At 41.2% G+C, this 19,754-nt stretch overlaps 1 protein-coding gene across 1 annotated transcript in view; it reads left to right on the forward strand.

Annotated features, from left to right (window-relative positions):
* Positions 1–2,103: 2,103 nt before the first annotated feature.
* The window catches only part of LOC137374573 (suppressor of tumorigenicity 14 protein homolog), a 92,725-nt gene continuing 75,074 nt past the window's right edge, over positions 2,104–19,754 (forward strand). Inside the window, exons 1-5 of the mRNA XM_068040871.1 lie at positions 2,104–2,120; positions 2,229–2,477; positions 3,179–3,338; positions 3,467–3,633; positions 6,674–6,744. Coding sequence (XP_067896972.1) covers positions 2,367–2,477; positions 3,179–3,338; positions 3,467–3,633; positions 6,674–6,744 — 509 coding nt within the window. The 5' untranslated portion in view covers positions 2,104–2,120; positions 2,229–2,366. The remainder of the gene's footprint in view (positions 2,121–2,228; positions 2,478–3,178; positions 3,339–3,466; positions 3,634–6,673; positions 6,745–19,754) is intronic.

The raw sequence follows: 19,754 nt of genomic DNA on the forward strand, positions 1-19,754 counted from the left end.
TATTGCATGCTGCTTACGCAGTTTGGCATGCAGGTAGTCCTCTGTTGTAGCTTCACCAGGTTGACACCTCATTTTGAAGTATGCCTGGTGCTGCTCCTGGCATGCCCTTCTGCACTCTTCATTGAACCAGGGTTGGTCTCCTGGCTTGATGGTAATGGTAGAGTGAGGGACATGCTGGGCCATGAGGTCACAGATTGTGCATCCCTCACTTCTTCTTTATCCAACCACAGGTATCTGTGCCTTCAGGCATCTAGGCCCTAAGCTCTGGAATTCCCTCCCCAAACCTATTTGCCTCTCCAATTCCATCACCAGTTTTAAGATGCTGTTTAAAACCTACCTCTTTGGCCAAGCATTTGGTCACCTATCTTATTGTCTCCTTCTTTGGCTTGATGCCAATTTCTGTCTGATTACCCTCCTGCATAGCATTTTGGGACATTTGATGACATTAAAGGTTCTATATAAATGTGTTGTTGGTGTTTCAGCACCTCATATTTAATTGCAAATTTGTGATGAATCCTTGTTTTACAGGTTCAGAGTTATGCTTATAAAAGCACACAATGCTGGGATAATCCCTCTCTCTTTTGTATTTCTTGACTAACTCAAAAACTAATGTCCTGTAGGGTAGGAAATCTACCAACCTTACCTGGGCTGGTCTATATGTGACTCCAGTCCCACAGCAATGAGGTTGACTCTTAGCTGCTTTCTGAAATGGCCTAGCAAGCCACTCAAAGAAAATAGTAAGTTGATATCAGTTCTGCTGAGACAAAATTAAACTATGTTGAAATGAACCCAGTTACTGTAATTCTGAAACTTGAAATATTTCTCTTTCTCATTTCTCAGATGCTGCCTGATCAGCTGAGTAGTTCCAGCATTTTCCATTTTTATTTTAGATTTACAACATCCATAGTATTTTGCTTTTGTATTACTGTAATTATTGCAAGCAATGCATTGTCAATCTTATTATCTTTGTCTGTGTAGAAGTTGTAAAATAAAATAACTATTATCATTACATCAAGTTCTGTCATGTTCAGTCTTTTATATGTCTGGAGGTGAGTGAAGAATTGTAGGGTTTTTCTTTAGTCAACTTAATAGATACGAATCAACCAAGACTTCATAAATGGCTTTATTGACATTAAAACACAGCAGTTTTCCAGATGAAGTAACATTCAACCTTATCCAGTACAAATGAAGCAAGGCTAATCAAGGCTTTCCTCTGGAAAATCAAGGGGTTAATTCTTCATTACTGGCTATTTGAAATACTTCTTGTGGTCTCTCTATATCCAAAGTTGTCTCCCTTTTTATACCTTTAGTGGTAGCTTGATTTATTACCAAATAAGAAAAACACATATGCTACTATAGGAATTTTCTCCACTCTGCTCATACGTTCATCCAAGAGATTAAGGCTTATCACTGTGTTCCTACAGTATCTTGCATTTCACCCAATGTAGCACTATATACCATACACTATATACTACCTCTGTAATTGCTTAAAGCCTGTGAAATATCTAACTTTTTCAGTTGTGATGAAAAGACATGGACCTGAAACACGAACTTTGTTTTTTGCTAAGGATGTTGTCTGGACTGGTGGGTATTTCCAGAATTTTCTGTTTTTACTTCAGATTTCCAGCATCCACAGTATTTTGCTCTCATACTGTACTCATGCTTGCAGTCAAACAATGGATCTTTTTAATTTGCAGTTGGTTTAGTTACAATGATGGACCTTAATTAGACATTACAATAAAACTCTCAACACAGATTTCAAAGTCCAATTTTCTGTCAAGGTCTGTTACAAACAGGCTGACAGCTCAGCATGCCTTCAAGGAGACTTAAGTGTTGTCACCAGCTCCCAGGCAAACCCTCTCGCGAGGAGATTCTGAAGCCTCCAACAGTAGTTGACACTGGGTCGTTTACAGTCAAAAGAATGCTGGCAGCTAAAAAAAAATTAAAATATGATTTCAATTCTTATAACTCCAATCTATGGGTTATGGCTTACATGAAGTAAACTGGCAACAATCCAGTTTCACTACGCCAATTAAAGAGGTGTAACCAGTGCATCACTTCATTCCTGGAAACTACCCCACCCCAGAGTTGGAGGGAGAAGCGCAACACCCCACCCCTAAGTATAAATCGGAGCAAATCAAAGGTCATTATTTTTGTGATAATTATTCTTATACCTAATAATTTAGTTTTACTTTAATTTTCACCGTTTTTTCCCCACTTGCCAAAAGTTTCTCCAAACTTTAGCCTGGATTCCACCTGAACCCGACACTTCCGGGTTTAGAAACCGTAAATGCACTGGGAGTTTAATATCGAAAAGTGAAACCAAGTCGTGCTTAGTTTTTCCTTCGAAAGACTTAGATTACAACATGGCAGAAGCAGGATCGATACCATTAACCGAGCTTTCGAGCGGCTCAACTCCAGTGGGCAACAGCACACACCAGCAGCTACTGTTTCCGGACAGGAACCTGATCAACCAGGTGAGTTGGAATACCTGCGGAACTTTTAAATGGAGATTTAAACCTCCAACTCACTTACTCGCTCGTTCTTATTGTGAGCAGTTTCTGGTGGATTCCTTCGCTTACAACTCCTTTCATTCTCTTCCATTGTAATTAGCGTCTACGTTCTTTAGGGAAAGTTGACGTGGGTGTATTGTCATGGTATTGGGCAAGCGAGCTAGGCAGCAAGTCAGAGAAGTGAATTAAAGCTGGAAAGAAATTGCATTTCAGTAGCACGTCCGAACGTCCCAAAGCATTTCTCAACCAGTGAATTATTCTGAATTGTACTGGCTGCTATGTAGGCTAATGTCGAGATGGATTTGCGCATAGCAAGGTCACAATGAGATCATTGACGAGGGAGTCTGTTTTTGATGGTGGTTGGAGAATGATTATTTGCCAGGGCACCAGGAGAACTCCCCTACCCTTAAAAACTGGCATGGGATCTTTACCATGCACCTGCTGGTTGAAGGCAATCTGCTGTTAAAAAAGGAAAGCTGATGAAGGAGCTAATGGAATTATAAACAGAGAAGACTAGAGAGAGGAAATAAGAGCAGAACCAAGGAAAGCCAATAGAGTGTGGCTCGGATCATATTATGGGTTGTTCCTTAGATCTTTGATCACTTGGAAAAGATTTCTATAGAATTGTTTAATCATCTGGATTCATATTTTAATTCTTTCTACAGGAACAAAGGAACCATCAACAGCAAAATTTGTGTTCCAGAGATACGTGTAATAGAGATTGCTGCAATAAAATTATCTACTGGAAGTGTAAAATGTGGATGCTTATTGTATTAGCTGTTGCAATATTTACAGCCCTTCTCATCATTGTAATTACTGGCATACGTAAGTACAATCTTTGTATTAAATTAAAAATTTACTTTTTATTGTATAGCTCTCATTGCTGATACAGCACTCACTGGAAGTACAATGCTGGAAAATGATATTTGATAACTTTTCATCCTGTTTTTAAGGAGCTACTTCAATTGATGATGACTTTCTTGATCCAAACCTCAAAATTTATGGAACTCCTCGATATTATATTGGAAGCGTGAAAATATCCAAACATTCATTTACACCTGAACTAATGATACCTCAATCTAAAAACTACTTATCCTTGTCAAAATTGTTGAGTATTATGGTAAGTAATTTAGAAATACTAATTCACTATAGTACAGTTTGTATTTCTTTTTGGATTTGCTTGCTACCTTTCTGCTAATATCCTTAGTGAATGTTTAATAGGAAAGTTATATAAACTGGATTTTTGATTGAGTATTTACTTTATGTATGTTTTAGTAAAACTGCAGATTACCTTTAATCATTTGAAATGCTTTGTTATAGTGATTTTAACAGAAAATAGATTATTTATCACATTATAAACCATTATTGTTTTCTCCACTGGTTAATCCCCATTACCTAACTCATGCAGCAACTGTCTGCAAACTGGCCCAATTGTTCAATTAAAATGCCATGCATTAAAACTTTCTATAATATTTTGCTTCCTGTTCACCCTCTAATTATCATACTGTCAGACGAAGGCTATAGCCCATGCCAGTTCAGCTAGTTTGAACATAGCTTAGTGAAACAATTTAGATGGCCCACTCAACCCCTGACTATTTAATTAACTTTCTTTGCCTCAATGCTTGCTGGTATTGTTAATGGCTCTCTTTATACAGTCATCATTCTTCTCTCCATCAAAAGTATCATCATCATCTCCTTCTCACAAAGATCACCCTCAACGCACCCCCCCCTCCCCCACCCCCCACCATTCTTTCCAACTGCTGTCCATCTTTCTTCTTTAATCTCCCAAGTGGGCAATGTCACCCAGTTCCATTCTTATCTGTTCCGTAATTGTCCTTTTCAGTTGCTTCAGCCTGTTTCTTTGCACTATCCATGTCATTGAGACAACCCTGGCCAAAGTCATTAATGGTATCTTGCATTATCCCTCCTTCTACTCCTTGATATTTTCTTGGCATTTCACTTAGTTGATCACTCCATCCTCTTCTAATCCATCCCTGTCTCTCCTCCATGGTCCATCTCCATGAGATTACCTTTGTCTGGTTCCACAAATCTCAATGCAGCCAACAAATCTCAAGCAATGGTTGCTCACAGTCACCTCTGGAGTACCCAGTAGTCCCATCCTTGGCCAATTCTTTTCACTGTTTATAGATTTGCCCCTTAGGGATGTCATCTGCAACCTTTCAATCACATGTTTCCATGTGTATGTTGATGAATTCGGTTCTATCTTTCTGCAGTACCCTCAATTCCACAACTAGGTCTGTGCTGTTTGTCCAACATGATGTTCTAAATGAGCCAGAACATTCTCCAATTCAACACTAAGAAGATGAAAGATGAAAAAAAACCCTCTTTCACCCAGCTATGTGTTAAGACTAAACCAGATGATGTCTAAGCTGGTGTCCTGTTTAGTCCAGGACAACAAACACCTCCTAAGCATTAGTAAGACAGCTTACTACCACACTAGAATATCGCCTGCATCTGTTCTTACTTCAAATCCCGTTTTGTGCACACTCTTGCTATCTGCAGACTCTGCTTGCCTAACACCTTCCTCACCAGCTCCTGAGTTTTATCCTAAACAAACCCCAAATCATCCAAATGTCTGCTGCTTGGAACCTGTCCTGTTTATTCATCACTTCTGGCTCTCTGTCCCCACAGTACATCAAATTCAGAATCCTTGTTATCATTTACAGTTCACTCCAGGGTCTCACCCACTTACCTCTGCTCAATGTCCGAGTCCATGCCTCTCAGTCCTCTGATTCTGGCCTTCCATGCATTAACCCTTCTCTTCTGTTTCACCAGTGTTTGCAAAACTTCAATTGTTTGAGCTTTACTCATTGAAACTCTCTTCCTAAATCTCTCTGCCTTGCTACTTCTCTCCCCAGCTTTTCTCAACCTTGCAGTTTGTCATCACTCTACTATTGCTCAGTATCTGTTTCTCCTGCATAAAGCATGAATTGTGTGGGTTATTTTTTAAGTTAAAGGAGATGTATAAATATGGAAGCAAAATACTGTGGATGCTGAAAATCTGAAGTAAAAATAGAAAATGCTGGACAGACTCAGCAGGTAAGGCAGCATCTGTGGAGAGAGAAACAGAATTCTGATGAAAGATCATCGATCTGAAACGTTAACATTGTTTTTCTGTCCACAGATGCTGCTTGAGCTGCTGATTATTTCCAGCATGTTCTGTTTGTATAAATACAGGTTGCTTTTTTTGCTAAAAAGGTAATTGAGCTGAACTACAAAATGCTTATCTTTGACCCTTGCCAATATCCGCAAATAATGTTTCAGGCAAACCCCTGGATGTTATACAGGGATCGTCATTTCCTGTGGGATGTTTGATCATCTCTGTCTATAACTATCCCTGTAACCTTCATTCCCAATCAGAGAATAATCTTTTTTGAAACTGTTAAATTACACAGTCTCCAATGTTCTTGCTTGGAATCTGTTCCAGATATCCAACATGTAGTTGCATGAATTATTCATCCAAGGAAAAAGGGCCAAGGGGAAAGTGCTGGGGTGTAGGACTATTTGGTAGCTGTTACAGCAGCCAGTACTGCCATGATGGACAGAATCATGTCCTTCTGTGCTATGATTCTATATGATTAGTGGGCTTTGGTTGGAGTAGAACCACAGTCAAACAGTAATACATCTTTCAGCTCTAAGTGGAATGATTGACTTAACTGCTTTATTGACATTTAGGATTGACATAGTTTATAATTAACTGCTTTGGGATTGAAATGATATAATTATGCATTCAACATATGGTGAATGAACTGAAATCTTTGGTTTTAAGTCACCTCTAATTTCCTGTATTGTAAGTTTGAATGTTTGTTTCTGATATACTATCATACATACCCGTATCAGCTCCACTGAATACTTTTATATTGCATGGAAATGGTGATATAACTGAGAATGGTGGGGAGGGGCAGGTTCCATGACTTTTCGACCGCTAGAAGAAGTTGTGGGGTTTGATTTATAATTCTCCTTATATTAATTATAACTACTTATTGACTTTACCCTTCATGGCTTTTCATGTCAGCCTGATATAGAGTATGAATTGATTTCTTTACATCATCGTCTCATAAAAACTGCATTTTTAGGTGTTGTTATTTCCATTTGGATTTGTGGCTTGCAGTGTTTAACAACAAATTTTTTTTTTTCAGTTGTGGCAACTATATAACAGCTCTCCAGCTCTTGGATATTATTTTGTGGACAGTGGTGTATTCTCATTTAGGTAAGGCAGAATATATTAACACAAATGGCTTCTAGTCAATGATTTAACCTAATTGCCTGCAAATACAAGTGTGTTCTTAACCCTAGTAAACAGAAGCAGGCAATCAGCCATCCATTCATCTGTCTGTATTTCTATTTTTTAAAAAAATCATTCCTGGGTTGTATCACTGGCAAGGCCAGCATTTGTTGCCACACCCCTAATTGCCCTTGAAAAGATGGTGGTGAGCAGCTTCTTGAACAGCTGCAGTCCATCTGGTGTAGGTACACCCACAGTGCTTTTATGAAGGGAGTTCCATGTTTTTGACCCAGTGACAGTGAACAAACGGCAATATAGTTCCAAGTCAGGATGGTGTGTGGCTTGGAGGGGAACTTGCAGGTCGTGGTGTTGCCATGCGCTTGCTGCTCTTGCCCTTTTAGGTGGTAGAAGTTGCGGGTTTGGAAGGAGCTGTCGAAGGAGGCTTGGCAAATTGCTGCGGTACATCTTGTATATGGTACACACTGCTGTTACTGTGTACCGGTGGAGGAAGTGAATGTTAAAGATGGTGGATGGGGTGCTGATCAAGTGGGCTGCTTTGTCTTGGATGGTGTGGAGCTTCTTAGTCATAGAGTCATACAGTACAGAAACAGCCCCTTTGGCCGATCGTGTTCGTGCCGGCCATCAAGCACCTAACTATTTTAATCCCATTTTCCAGCACTTGGCCCGTAGCCTTGTATGCTATGGCATTTCAAGTGCTCATCTAAATACTTCTTAAATGTTGTGAGGGTTCCTGCCTCTACCATCTCTTCAGGCAGTGCAGTCCAGATTCCAACCACCCTCTGGTAGAAAACATTTTTCCTCAAATCCCCTCTAAATCTCCTGCCCCTTACCTTGAATCTTTCCCCCTGGTTATTGACCCCTCCGCTAAGGGAAAAAGTTTCTTCCTATCTAACCTATCAATGCCCCTCATAATTTTGTATACCTCAATCAGGTCCCCCCTCAGCCTTCTCTGCTCTAAGGAAAACAACCCTAGCCATTTCAGTCTCTCTTCATAGCTGAAATGCTCCAGCCCAGGCAACATCCTGGTAAATCTCCTCTGCACCCTCTCCAGTGCAATCACATCCTTCCTATAGTGTGGTGACCAGAACTGTACATAGCAGTCCAGCTGTGGTCTAACTAGTGTTTTATGCAGCTCCATCATAACCTCCCTGCTCTTATATTCTATGCCTCTGCTGATAAAGGCAAGTATCCCATATTCCTTCCTAACCACCTTATCTACCTGTGCTGCTGCCTTCAGTGATCTATGGACAAGTACATCAAGATCCCTCTGACCTTCTGTACTTCCGAGGGTCGTACCATCCATTGTATATTCCCTTGCCTTGGTAGTCCTCCCAAAATACATCACCTCACACTTCTTGAGTGCAATAGAGAGAGATGACTTAAATTCGGGAGACCAAGATGTAGAAGCAGTTTGGGTAGAGCTGAGAAATCATAAAGGCAATAAGTCATTTGTGGGAGTGGTGTACAGGCCACCTAACATTAACTACACTGTAGGACAGGGTATAAAGGAAGAAATAATGGCAGCTTTTCAGAAAGGTACAGCGATAATTATGGGGGATTTTAACCTACATATAGACTAGAAAAATCTGCTGGGCAGAGGTAGCCTAGATGAGGAGTAGGTAGAATTTTTTTGAATAATTTCTTGGAACAATACATTCTGGAGACAACCAGAGAGCAGGCTATAATAGTCCCGGTATTGTGCAACAAGATAGGATTAATTAATGACCTGATAGTTAAGGTGCCCCTAGGTAGCAGTGATCATAATATGATTGAATTTTACATTCAGTTTGAGGGCAAGAAGAGTGGGTCCAAGACTTGTATTTTAAACATAAATAAGGGCAATTATGAGGGCATAAAAGCAGAGCTAGCTAAAGTGAACTGGCAAATCAGGTTAAGGGATAGGTCAATAGAGATGCAGTGGCAGATATTTAAGGAGATATTTCAGAATAGATACATTTCAACGAGAAAGAAAAATTCCAAGGGTGCGACCCGCCATCTGTGGTTAACTAAAACATTTAAAGATAGTATCAAACTTAAAGAAAAGGCCTATAATTGCGCAAAGATGGAAGGCAGGTCAGAAGATTGGACAGAATATAAAAACAGCAAAGAATGACTAAAACATTGCTAAGGAAGGTAAAATTAGAGTACAAGAGAAAGCTAGCCAGAAATATAAAGACGGATAGTAAGAGTTTCTATAGATATGTAAAAAATAAGAGTTAACAAAGTGAGCGTTGGTCCTATAGAAAGTGAGTCAGGGGAATTAATAATGGATAATAAGGAGATGGCAAATTAATTGAACAGATATTTTGTATTGGTCTTCACTATTGAGGATACAAGTAACCTCCCAATATTAGCTGTAAGTCAGGAAATGGCAGGGAGGGAGGAACTCCAGAAAATTAGAATCACCAGGGAAGTGGTACTGAACAAATTGTTGGAGCTGCGGGCTGACAAGTCCTCGGGTCCTGATGGACTTCATCCTAGGGTGTTAAAAGAAGTGGCTAATGAGGTAGTCAATGCATTAGTTTTAATTTTCCAAAATTCCCTATATTCGGGGAAGGTTCTATTAAATTGGAAAATAGCAAAAAGGGAGGGAGACAGAAAGCAGGAAACTACAGGCCAGTTAGCTTAACATCTGTCTTAGGGAAAATGTTAGAAGCTATTATTAAAGATGTTATAGCAGGACATTTAGAAAAATTCAAGGTAATCAGGTAGAGTCAACATGGTTTTGTGAAAGGGAAATCATGTTTCACCAATTTATTTTAGTTCTTTGAGGGAGTTACATGTGCTGTGGATAAAGGGGAACCAGTGGATGTATTGTGCTTAAATTTCCAGAAGGCATTTGATAAGGTGCCACATCAAAGGTTATTGCAGAAAATAAAAGCTCATGGTGTAGCGGGTAATATATTGGCATGGATAGAAGATTGGCTAGCTAACAGGAAACAGAGAATAGCCATATAAATGGGTCATTTTCTGGTTGGCAAGATGTAACGAGTGGTATGCCACAGGGATGTGCTGGGGCCTCAACATTTTACAATTTATATAAATGACTTGGATAAAGGGACTGCAGGTATGGTTGCTAAATTTGCTGATGACACAAAGATATGTAGGAAAGTAACTTGTAAAGCGGGTATAGATAGGTTAAGTGAGTGGGCAAAGACCTGGTAAATGGAGTATAATGTGGGAAAGTGTGAAGTTGTCCACTTGGCAGAAAGAATAAAAAGGAAGCTTATCATCTAAATGGTGAAAGATTGCAGAGCTCAGATGCAGAGGGATCTGGGTGTCCTCGTGCATGAAGCACAAAAGGTTAGTATGCAGGTACAGCACGTAATTAGGAAAGCCAGTAAAATGTTATCGTTTACTGTAAGGAGAATTGAATACAAAAGGAGCAAAAACAAGAAATGCTGGAGTCACTCAGCAGGTCTGGCAGCATCTGTGGAAAGAGAAGCAGAGTTAACGTTTCGGGTCAGTGATCCTTCTTCGGAAGTTTTGTGATGTTCCGAAGAAGGGTCACTGACCCGAAACGTTAACTCTGCTTCTCTTTCCACAGATGCTGCCAGACCTGCTGAGTGACTCCAGCATTTCTTGTTTTTGTTTCAGATTTCCAGCATCCGCAGTATTTTGCTTTTACAAAAGTAAGGAGGTTATGCTTCAACTATACAGGGCATTGGTGAGACCACATCTGGAGTACTGTGTACTGTACTGGTCTCTTTATTTAAGGAAGGATGTAAATCCGTTGGAGGCAGTACCTTTTGAAGAAGAAGGTTTACCAGACTAATACCTGGAATGGGCGGGCTGTCTTACGAGGATAGATTGGACAGGCTAGGCTTGTATCCACTGGAATTTGGAAGAGTAAGAGTGGATTTTATTGAAACATGTAAGATCCTGAGGCGTCTTGGCTTGACAGGGTGGATGTGGAAAGGATATTTCCCCTTGTGGGAGAGTCTAGAACTAGGGATCACTGTTTAAAAATATGGGGTCACCCATTTAAGACAGAAATGAGGAGAATTATTTTCTGAGTTTTGTGAGTCTTTGGAATTCTCTTCTTCAAAAGGTAGTGGAAGCAGAGTCTTTGAATATTTTTAAGGGAGAGGTAGATAGATTCTTGATAAGAAAGGGGATGGAAGGTTATCGGGGTAGGTGGAAATGTGGAGTAATCAGTTCCTCCATGAACTTATTGAATGGCAGAGCAGGCTTGAAGGGCCAAGTGGCCTACTCCTGCTTCTAATTCGTATGTTCATATGTTGGAGCTGTACTCATCCAGGTAAGTGTAGAGTATTCTATCTCACTACTGACTTGTGCATTATGGATAGTGGACAGGCTTTAGGGAGTCAGGAGGTGAGTTACTTGCCACAGAATTCCCAGCCTCTGACCTGCTCTTGGAGCCACAGTATTTATATGGCTGGTCCAGTTCAGCTTCTGGTCACTGGTAACCCCCAGGATGTTGATGGGCCATTCAGTGATAATCATGCTGTTGAATGTCAAGCGGAAACGGTTAGATTCTCTCCTGTTGAAGATGGTCATTGTCTAGCACTTACATGGCGTGAATGTTTCTTCCCACTTATCAGTCCAATCCTGAATGTTGTCCAGGTCTTGTTGTATGTGCACATGGACTGCTTCCGTATCTAAGGAGTCGTGAATGGTGCTGAACACTGTATGAATGTATGGTTGTAATATTTAATGTTTTAAATTAGACAGTGTTTAGTTCTGCTATACTTTAAATGATGGCAGTGAAAAATGTGAAGAGAACACATGCAATCATTGGCACAAACATTTCTAAAAAGGTGTGTGGATTTGTGTACCGTACATATACATGGCTAAGCCACTGACAGAATATTTTAGTGAGGAGCAATTTATGATTTTTCTTTATTAGTGAGGGAAGCTGGAGTCCTAAACAATTTTTGTAAACTGGGATTTTGATAAACCTATGAATATTGCATAGCTCTATTACAAGGATGAATTGTAAACTTTTAATACACATTGAAAAAGTGGTGAATTTCGATTCATATTCTTTCTTGCTCTTACTTTTTCTATTTTAGAGCGATATCCTGCATATGATTATGTGAATAACTTTATTAGCTTTTAACAAGCACACTTTAATTTCAAATAATGGGCAAAATTTTTGACTGTGGCGAGGGCATAAAACTAGCGGCAGCCTATTGGCTGCCCGATACATACCATCCAATTCTCTTTTGCATTGAAGTCAATAGAAGTAAAAATATGCTGGCGTATATAACAAGGGCCATTACCGTTCATTTTGCCAATGTTAAAAGTTTTGCCAAATGTTTCCGAAGTGTCCACCCACAACCCTTCATCCGTCCAATATGTCCCTCTGATTCTCTCCCTTTACATTTCCTCTTCCATGCGGGAGTACATAGGTTTCACAAGTGACTCCAGTCCCCAGTAGCTTATGCTAATGGTTATTCTTCAGTGATGAGCCTGAAGGTTGAGTGTCAATGGGCCTTTCAATGTATGGGGCACCAAAGCCAAGTCAGTTCCTGCCTATGAGCAACCCTGTCTAAAGCATATAGGCTTTGAACAGGGTCACTAGCTATCAATCAGGAGTTGAAACCCTTGCATTTTCTTCTGGTCCTGCATCTGAGGGTAAGACATGTTATAGAACTGCAAATAACCCTGGCTAAGAATTGCCAGCTCAGCACAAACCATTACAAAGCAAAAATACTGTGGATGCTGGAAATCTGAAATCTGAAGTAAAAACAGAAAATTCTGGAAATATGCAGCAGGTCAAGTAGCACCTGTGGAGAGAGAAACAGTTAATATTTCATGTTGATGATCTTTCATCAGAATTAATGATCTGGTTCTGATGAAAATTCATCAACATGAAATGTTAATGCTGTTTTTTTCTCTCTCTCCACAAATTCTGCCTGATCTGCATATTTTCAGCATTTTCTGTTTGTTTTTATTTCAGCACAAACCATTCCTATGAACTTGTGACATTCCTGGTCTCGATACCTCTGTGCCTTACTATGATGTACAGTCAGGCATTGAGCTAATGGAAAATCTGAGAACACACTCCTGAAAGGGAAAAAGGAAGTTAATTTCATAGAAGCTGATGACTGTTCTGTTCAAGTAAAAGGGGGATTTTTTGGACCTCTACTTATTTAGGCTTACAATAGAGTATTTTCAATTAAATCATGACTTTTTAGTCAACTAGAATACAAATATTCTAAAAATGTTTCAATGCAGAACTATTGAAAATTAAGTACTGTAAAGTCATCCAACCACAAAATGTGTCCATCTTCAAAATATGTAACCCATAATTTGCATCAACCCAAAGATTGTCACAAACATTTGTTGAAGATAAAAGGCATTACAGATTGTTATATCAAGGAAGCATTATTTAGGTTTAGATTGAAAATGACTGACCCATCCTTTTTAGTGCTGAAGCGAGCCCTGACTTTGAAAGCAAGTCTGTACGGGTAGCAAGATGGGCATTAATAAGCAATGATTCTGGAGGCAATGGCTGAAGGAAGAGGGACTATCATCTGTACTGGCCACCAGTGGATCAGTAATCAGCAAATACTGGCCAACAAAACCAAATTTGCATTTTTTACAGACGTTCCACAGCTGGCGAGCAGAAAACGTTTGTGGTTTGTAACTTTCAAACAGTTGTTTATACAGCATTTCATCTTATGCTGCAATACTGTAGGATCCAACCCACAGTATGAAAGAATTGGGTTTCACATCATCGTTGCTTCGAGCTATATTGAACAGCAGTCTTGCAACATAAAGAGAGCACAAGGTCACCGTGGAGAATAAAAATGCAGTAAAATGAAACAGTGAAATGAACAGCAAAGGAATGTAGAAGCAAGTTAAACATACAACTGAAGGAAACTTGTAGAGTACATAATAACAGCAGTGGCAAGAAAACATTTTTAAATGGGAGACAGGGTAAAAACAAAATGACAAAAAATGGAAAATAGGTGAAATTAAACCAAAAAAAGATATAAAGCAGAGGGAAAATGTGAAAAAAATTGGGACCTTTTCCATTGACTTTTTACTCCTAGCCACTTTCGTGGTTTAAATAATTTGCATTACATAATATTGTTAAAAAAGAAAACATCTCAAATTGCTTTAAAAAGGAACAAGCAAATAAAAGGGATAAAGGAGCAGACAGCGAATCATGCTAGGAGAGTTGGAAGAAGTTTTGGAAAAGCTTTTAAGAGTGGGGAGTGAGGTAGAGAGGCAGAGGAATAGGAAGCAGCAGGGAGAAAGAAATCCATCAGATCTTCAACATTTGGTATTGGAGATGGGAAAAGAAGGCCTGTGTAAAGGAGTTTGGAAAAAAAAAGCTTTCTCCTTCAATCTGCAATCATCTTCAGCCCTAGGTCCCATCCTGCACCCTTTGGTCCTCCAACTCTTGTCCTTGACCTCCAGGTTAATCCTTGGAGTAAGAAGATTTTGCTGAGGATCAGGAGATATGGAAGTGCAGAGAGGAAAGAGAAAAGGGACTAGATGCCACCTATACTGGCATCACTTCTCCTCTGAGCTCTGCCTGTAGCCATCCTTTCTTGTCCTGTAACTTTCTCCCTCAGTTTCCTTTCCCAGATGCCTTATGGCTCCTTTCTCTGTAATCCAGTAAAATTTTACATTTCAACTAAGAGTAAGTACAAGTTCACTGCTTTCCTGAACTCACTGCTGAAAATACGCTTTCACTCACCTACAATACCTCAAACAAAACTTTAAAAGTCCACAAGATTTGACTCCTGCTGCTTCCAATTCCTGATCTTGGTCTCTTGCTGCATATCAACAACTAGCCTAGGAGATTCGTCCCAGCTCAATCTCCTGTCTCTCATTTCCAGCTGTTCCAACTTCCACTGCTCCCCTACCTCAGATATTTCACAGCAATCTTCAGTTTACCACATTTTTCAGTACTTTCTCTCTGCCCAATTTAGGGGCAGTCTTTTGACTTGGGAGTCCAAATGAACCTGCTGTGCAGATTCTACTCTGACAGGAAAAGTAGTTCCCGTATTGGCATTATGTTTCTTCTGTTTTTATTTTGATCTATGGTCAAACATGTAATATATGAGCTGGTTTACTGTCTTTAGCAAACAGGGTTAACAGACTCCCGAATGGTATGTTGCCTCCCAGGTGCACGGGTCAGGGATGCCTCAGATCGGCTGCAGAACATTCTGAAAGGGGAGAGTGAACAGCCAGTTGTCGTTGTGCACGTAGGCACCAATGATATAGGTAAAAAACGGGATGAGGTCCAACAAGCAGAATTTAGGGAGTTAGGAGCCAAGTTAAAAAGTAGGACCTCAGAGGTAGTAATCTCAGGATTGCTACCAGTGCCACGTGATAGTCAGAGTAGAAATGAAAGAATAGTCAGGATGAATGCGTGGCTTGAGAGATGGTGCAGGAGGGAGGGGTTCAGATTTTTGGGACATTGGGATCGGTTCTGGGGAAGGTGGGACTATTATAAATTGGAAGGTCTACACCTGGGCCGGACTGGAACCAATGTCCTTGGGGGTGCTTTTGCTAACGCTGTTGGGGAGGGTTTAACCTAATGTGGCAGGGGGATGGGAACCAAATGAGGTCAGTGGACAGTAAGGAGGTAGTAACTAAAGCCTGTAAGGAACTAGATAATGAAGTCAGCGTGACTAAGGGAAAGAGTAGACAGGGAGCAGTTGATGAACGCAAAGGGACTGGTGGTCTGAGGTGCATTTGTTTTAATGCAAGAAGTGTAGTAAGTAAGGCAGATGAACTTCGGGCCTGGATTAGTACCTGGGAGTATGATGTTATTGCTATTACTGAGACTTGGTTGAGGGAAGGGCATGATTGGCAACTAAATATCCCAGGATATCGATGCTTCCGGCGGGATAGAGAGGGAGGTAAAAGGGGTGGAGGAGTTGCAGTACTGGTCAAAGAGGATATCACAGCTGTGCTGAAAGAGGGCACTATGGAGGACTCGAGCAGTGAGGCAATATGGGCAGAACTCAGAAATAGGAAGGGTGCGGTAACAATGTTGGGGCTGTACTACAGGCCTCCCAACAGCGAGCGTGAGATAGAAGTACAAATATGTAAACAGATTATGGAAAGATGTAGGAGCAACAGGGTGGTGGTCATAGGAGATTTTAATTTTCCCAACATTGACTGGGATTCACTTAGTGTTAGAGGTCCAGATGGAGCAGAATTTGTAAGGAGCATCCAGGAGGGTTTTCTAGAGCAGTATGTAAATAGTCCAACTCGGGAAGGGGCCATACTGGACCTAGTTATGGGGAATGAGCCCGGCCTGGTGGTTGAAGTTTCAGTAGGGGACTACTTTGGGAATAGTGATCACAATTCCGTAAGTTTTAGAATACTCATGGACAAAGACGAGAGTGGTCCCAAAGGAAGAGTGCTAAATTGGGGGAAGGCCAACTATACCAAAATTCGGCAGGAGCTGGGGAATGTAGAGTGGAAGCAGCTGTTTGAAGGTAAATCCACATTTGATATGTGGGAGGCTTTTAAAGAGAGGTTGATTAGCGTGCAGGAGAGACATGTTCCTGTGAAAATGAGGGATAGAAATGGCAAGATTAGGGAAGCATGGATGACAGGTGAAATTGTGAGACTAGCTAAGAGGAAAAAGGAAGCATACATAAGGTCTAGGAGGCTGAAGAAAGACAAAGCTTTGAAAGAATATCGGGAATGTAGGCCCAATCTGAAACGAGGAATTAAGAGGGCTAAAAGGGGTCATGAAATATCTTTAGCAAACAGGGTTAAGGAAAATCCCAAAGCCTTTTATTCATATATAAGGAGCAAGAGGGTAACTAGAGAAAGGATTGGCCCACTCAAGGACAAAGGAGGAAAGTTATGCGTGGAGTCAGAGAAAATGGGTGAGATTCTAAACGGGTACTTTGCATCGGTATTCACCGAGGAGAGGGACATGACGGATGTTGAAGTTAGGGACAAATGTTTGATTACTCTAGGTCAAGTTGGCATAAGGAGGGAGGAAGTGTTGGGTATTCTAAAAGGCATTAAGGTGGACAAGTCCCCATGTCCGGATGGGATCTATCCCAGGTTACTGTGGGAAGCGAGAGAGGAAATAGCTGGGGCCTTAACAGATATCTTTGCAGCATCCTTAAACACGGGTGAGGTCCCGGAGGACTGGAGAATTGCTAACGTTGTCCCCTTGTTTAAGAAGGGTAGCAGGGAAAATCCTGGTAATTATAGACCGGTGAGCCTGACGTCAGTGGTAGGGAAGCTGCTGGAGAAGATACTGAGGGATAGGATCTATTCCCATTTGGAAGAAAATGGGCTTATCAGTGATAGGCAACATGGTTTTGTGCAGGGAAGGTCATGTCTTACCAACTTAATAGAATTCTTTGAGGAAGTGACAAAGTTGATTGATGAGGGAAGGGCTGTAGATGTCATACACATGGACTTCAGTAAGGCGTTAGATAAGGTTCCCCATGGTAGGCTGATGGAGAAAGTGAAGTCGCATGGGGTCCAGGGTGTACTAGCTAGATGGATAAAGAACTGGCTGGGCAACAGGAGACAGAGAGTAGCAGTGGAAGGGAGTTTCTCAAAATGGAGTGTTGTGACCAGTGGTGTTCCACAGGGATCCGTGCTGGGACCACTGTTGATTGTGATATACATAAATGATTTGGAGGAAAGTATAGGTGGTCTGATTAGCAAGTTTGCAGACGATACTAAGATTGGTGGAGTAGCAGATAGTGAAGGGGACTGTCAGAGAATACAGCAGAATATAAATAGATTGGAGAGTTGGGCAGAGAAATGGCAGATGGAGTTCAATCAGGGCAAATGCGAGGTGATGCATTTTGGAAGATCCAATTTAAGAGTGAACTATACAGTAAATGGAAAAGTCCTGGGGAAAATTGATGTACAGAGAGATTTGGGTGTTCAGGTCCATTGTTCCCTGAAGGTGGCAACGCAGGTCAATAGAGTGGTCAAGAAGGCATACAGCATGCTTTCCTTCATCGGACGGGGTATTGAGTACAAGAGTTGGCAGGTCATGTTACAGTTGTATAAGACTTTGGTTTGGCCACATTTGGAATACTGCGTGCAGTTCTGGTCGCCACATTACCAAAAGGATGTGGATGCTTTGGAGAGGGTGCAGAGGAGGTTCACCAGGATGTTGCCTGGTATGGAGGGCGCTAGCTATGAAGAGAGGTTGAGCAAATTAGGATTATTTTCATTAGAAAGACGGAGGTTGAGGGGGGACCTGATTGAGGTGTACAAAATCATGAGAGGTATAGACAGGGTGGATAGCAAGAAGCTTTTTCCCAGAGTGGGGGATTCAGTTACAAGAGGACACGAGTTCAAAGTGAAAGGGGAAAAGTTTAGGGGGGATATGCATGGAAAGTTCTTTACGCAGAGGGTGGTGGGTGCCTGGAACGCGTTGCCAGCGGAGGTGGTAGACGCGGGCACGATAGCATCTTTTAAGATGTATCTAGACAGATACATGAATGGGCAGGAAGCAAAGAGATACAGACCCTTAGAAAATAGGTGACATGTTTAGATAGAGGATCTGGATCGGCGCAGGCTTGGAGGGCCGAAGGGCCTGTTCCTGTGCTGTAATTTTCTTTGTTCTTTGTTCTTTAGCAGCCTCAGCGATGGGTGCTAAGGGGCGTCTAGATGAGCCCCATACTTGATATGACCCACGTCTATTCCCGGCTGCATTCACTGTAAGTGAACAGGAAACCAAAGCCAGACCCGGCTCCTGTTTCCCGCCTCCCTAACAAAAATCCAACCCATAGAGTCAGCAGATCCAGTATCAGTGAACTGCGGACTGAAACATTGCTTTACTTCCTTGCAGACGTGCTGCAGTTGACCTATGGGGTTGGTGGTGCGGAATAGAATAGCAGAGAGGACTATCATCCTCGCAATTTTTTTTTTTATTTGTGCATGGGATGTGGGCATCACTGGCGAGGCCAGCATTTATTGCCCATCCCTAATTGCACTTGAACTGAGTGGCTTGTTAGGCCATTTCAGTGGGCATTTAAGAGTCAACCACATTGCTGTCAGTCTGGAGTCACTTTGTGTAGGTCAGACCAAGTAAAGACAGCTGATTTCCTTCCTAAAGGACATTAGTGAACCAGATGGGTTTTTACAATAATCGACAATGGTTTCATTAGACTGGCTTTTTAATTCCAGATTTATTAATTGAATTCAAATTTCACCATCTGCCATGGTGGGATTCAAACCCATGACCCCAGAGCATTAGCCTGGGTTTCTGGATGATTAGTCCAGTGATATTACCACTACGCCACCACCTCCCCTCAATTAGCTCAGCCATTACCACTTCCACTTGTGCAGTCATCATGCAGGGAGAGCAAGAGGCCCTATGGAGAGTTCAGCATGAGGACCGGGCCAATTCACCTGCGTAAACTTGCCAGTTGCCATTTGGTTATAAACTGTGCCATAGGCAGAAAATTTAGGCTAGAATATCTGCAGGGAACTTACATTGGAAAAACTGACTGTAATCTTTAAATACTGGACTAAGAATATATTGCTAGAGTCAATAAAACAGTGAAGAGCAAAGTCTGTATGCTGATCACTATCACTAATAGCAACTCTGTTTGTTCACCGGCACTGTTGCTAGGGTTCTCCAAACCCGATGGTAATTGTAAGCTTGTGTCACCCACCATAATTGTCTACAATTTCAATGACATACGCAATTATAATATTTTTCATTGGGCACTGTGAGTAGGGCAGGACTTGTCAGTGGAAATTTGTTAGTGGCTACAGTATTGTTAAGCAGTCACACCTTCCTCTGGCATATATGGCTTCTCATGTGAGAAGTCATCATCTGTGATCATTGCCTTCTTTTCTCAGTCACCTTCTTATCCTAGTTTAATTAGTCTAGATGTACATTATCACATTCTATTGTAATAATGTTACATTGCTCTCTAGGTTCAGAGACTGCAAAATTCAGATATGTAGCACCTGTTTTTTTTGGGTGCTGTGAGTGGCCTTCGAGGTCCAAAATGGCATCTGTGGTGCACACGCACACG

This window comes from Heterodontus francisci, chromosome 10, assembly GCF_036365525.1.
Source record: "Heterodontus francisci isolate sHetFra1 chromosome 10, sHetFra1.hap1, whole genome shotgun sequence".
In the NCBI taxonomy this organism is placed as follows: domain Eukaryota; kingdom Metazoa; phylum Chordata; class Chondrichthyes; order Heterodontiformes; family Heterodontidae; genus Heterodontus; species Heterodontus francisci.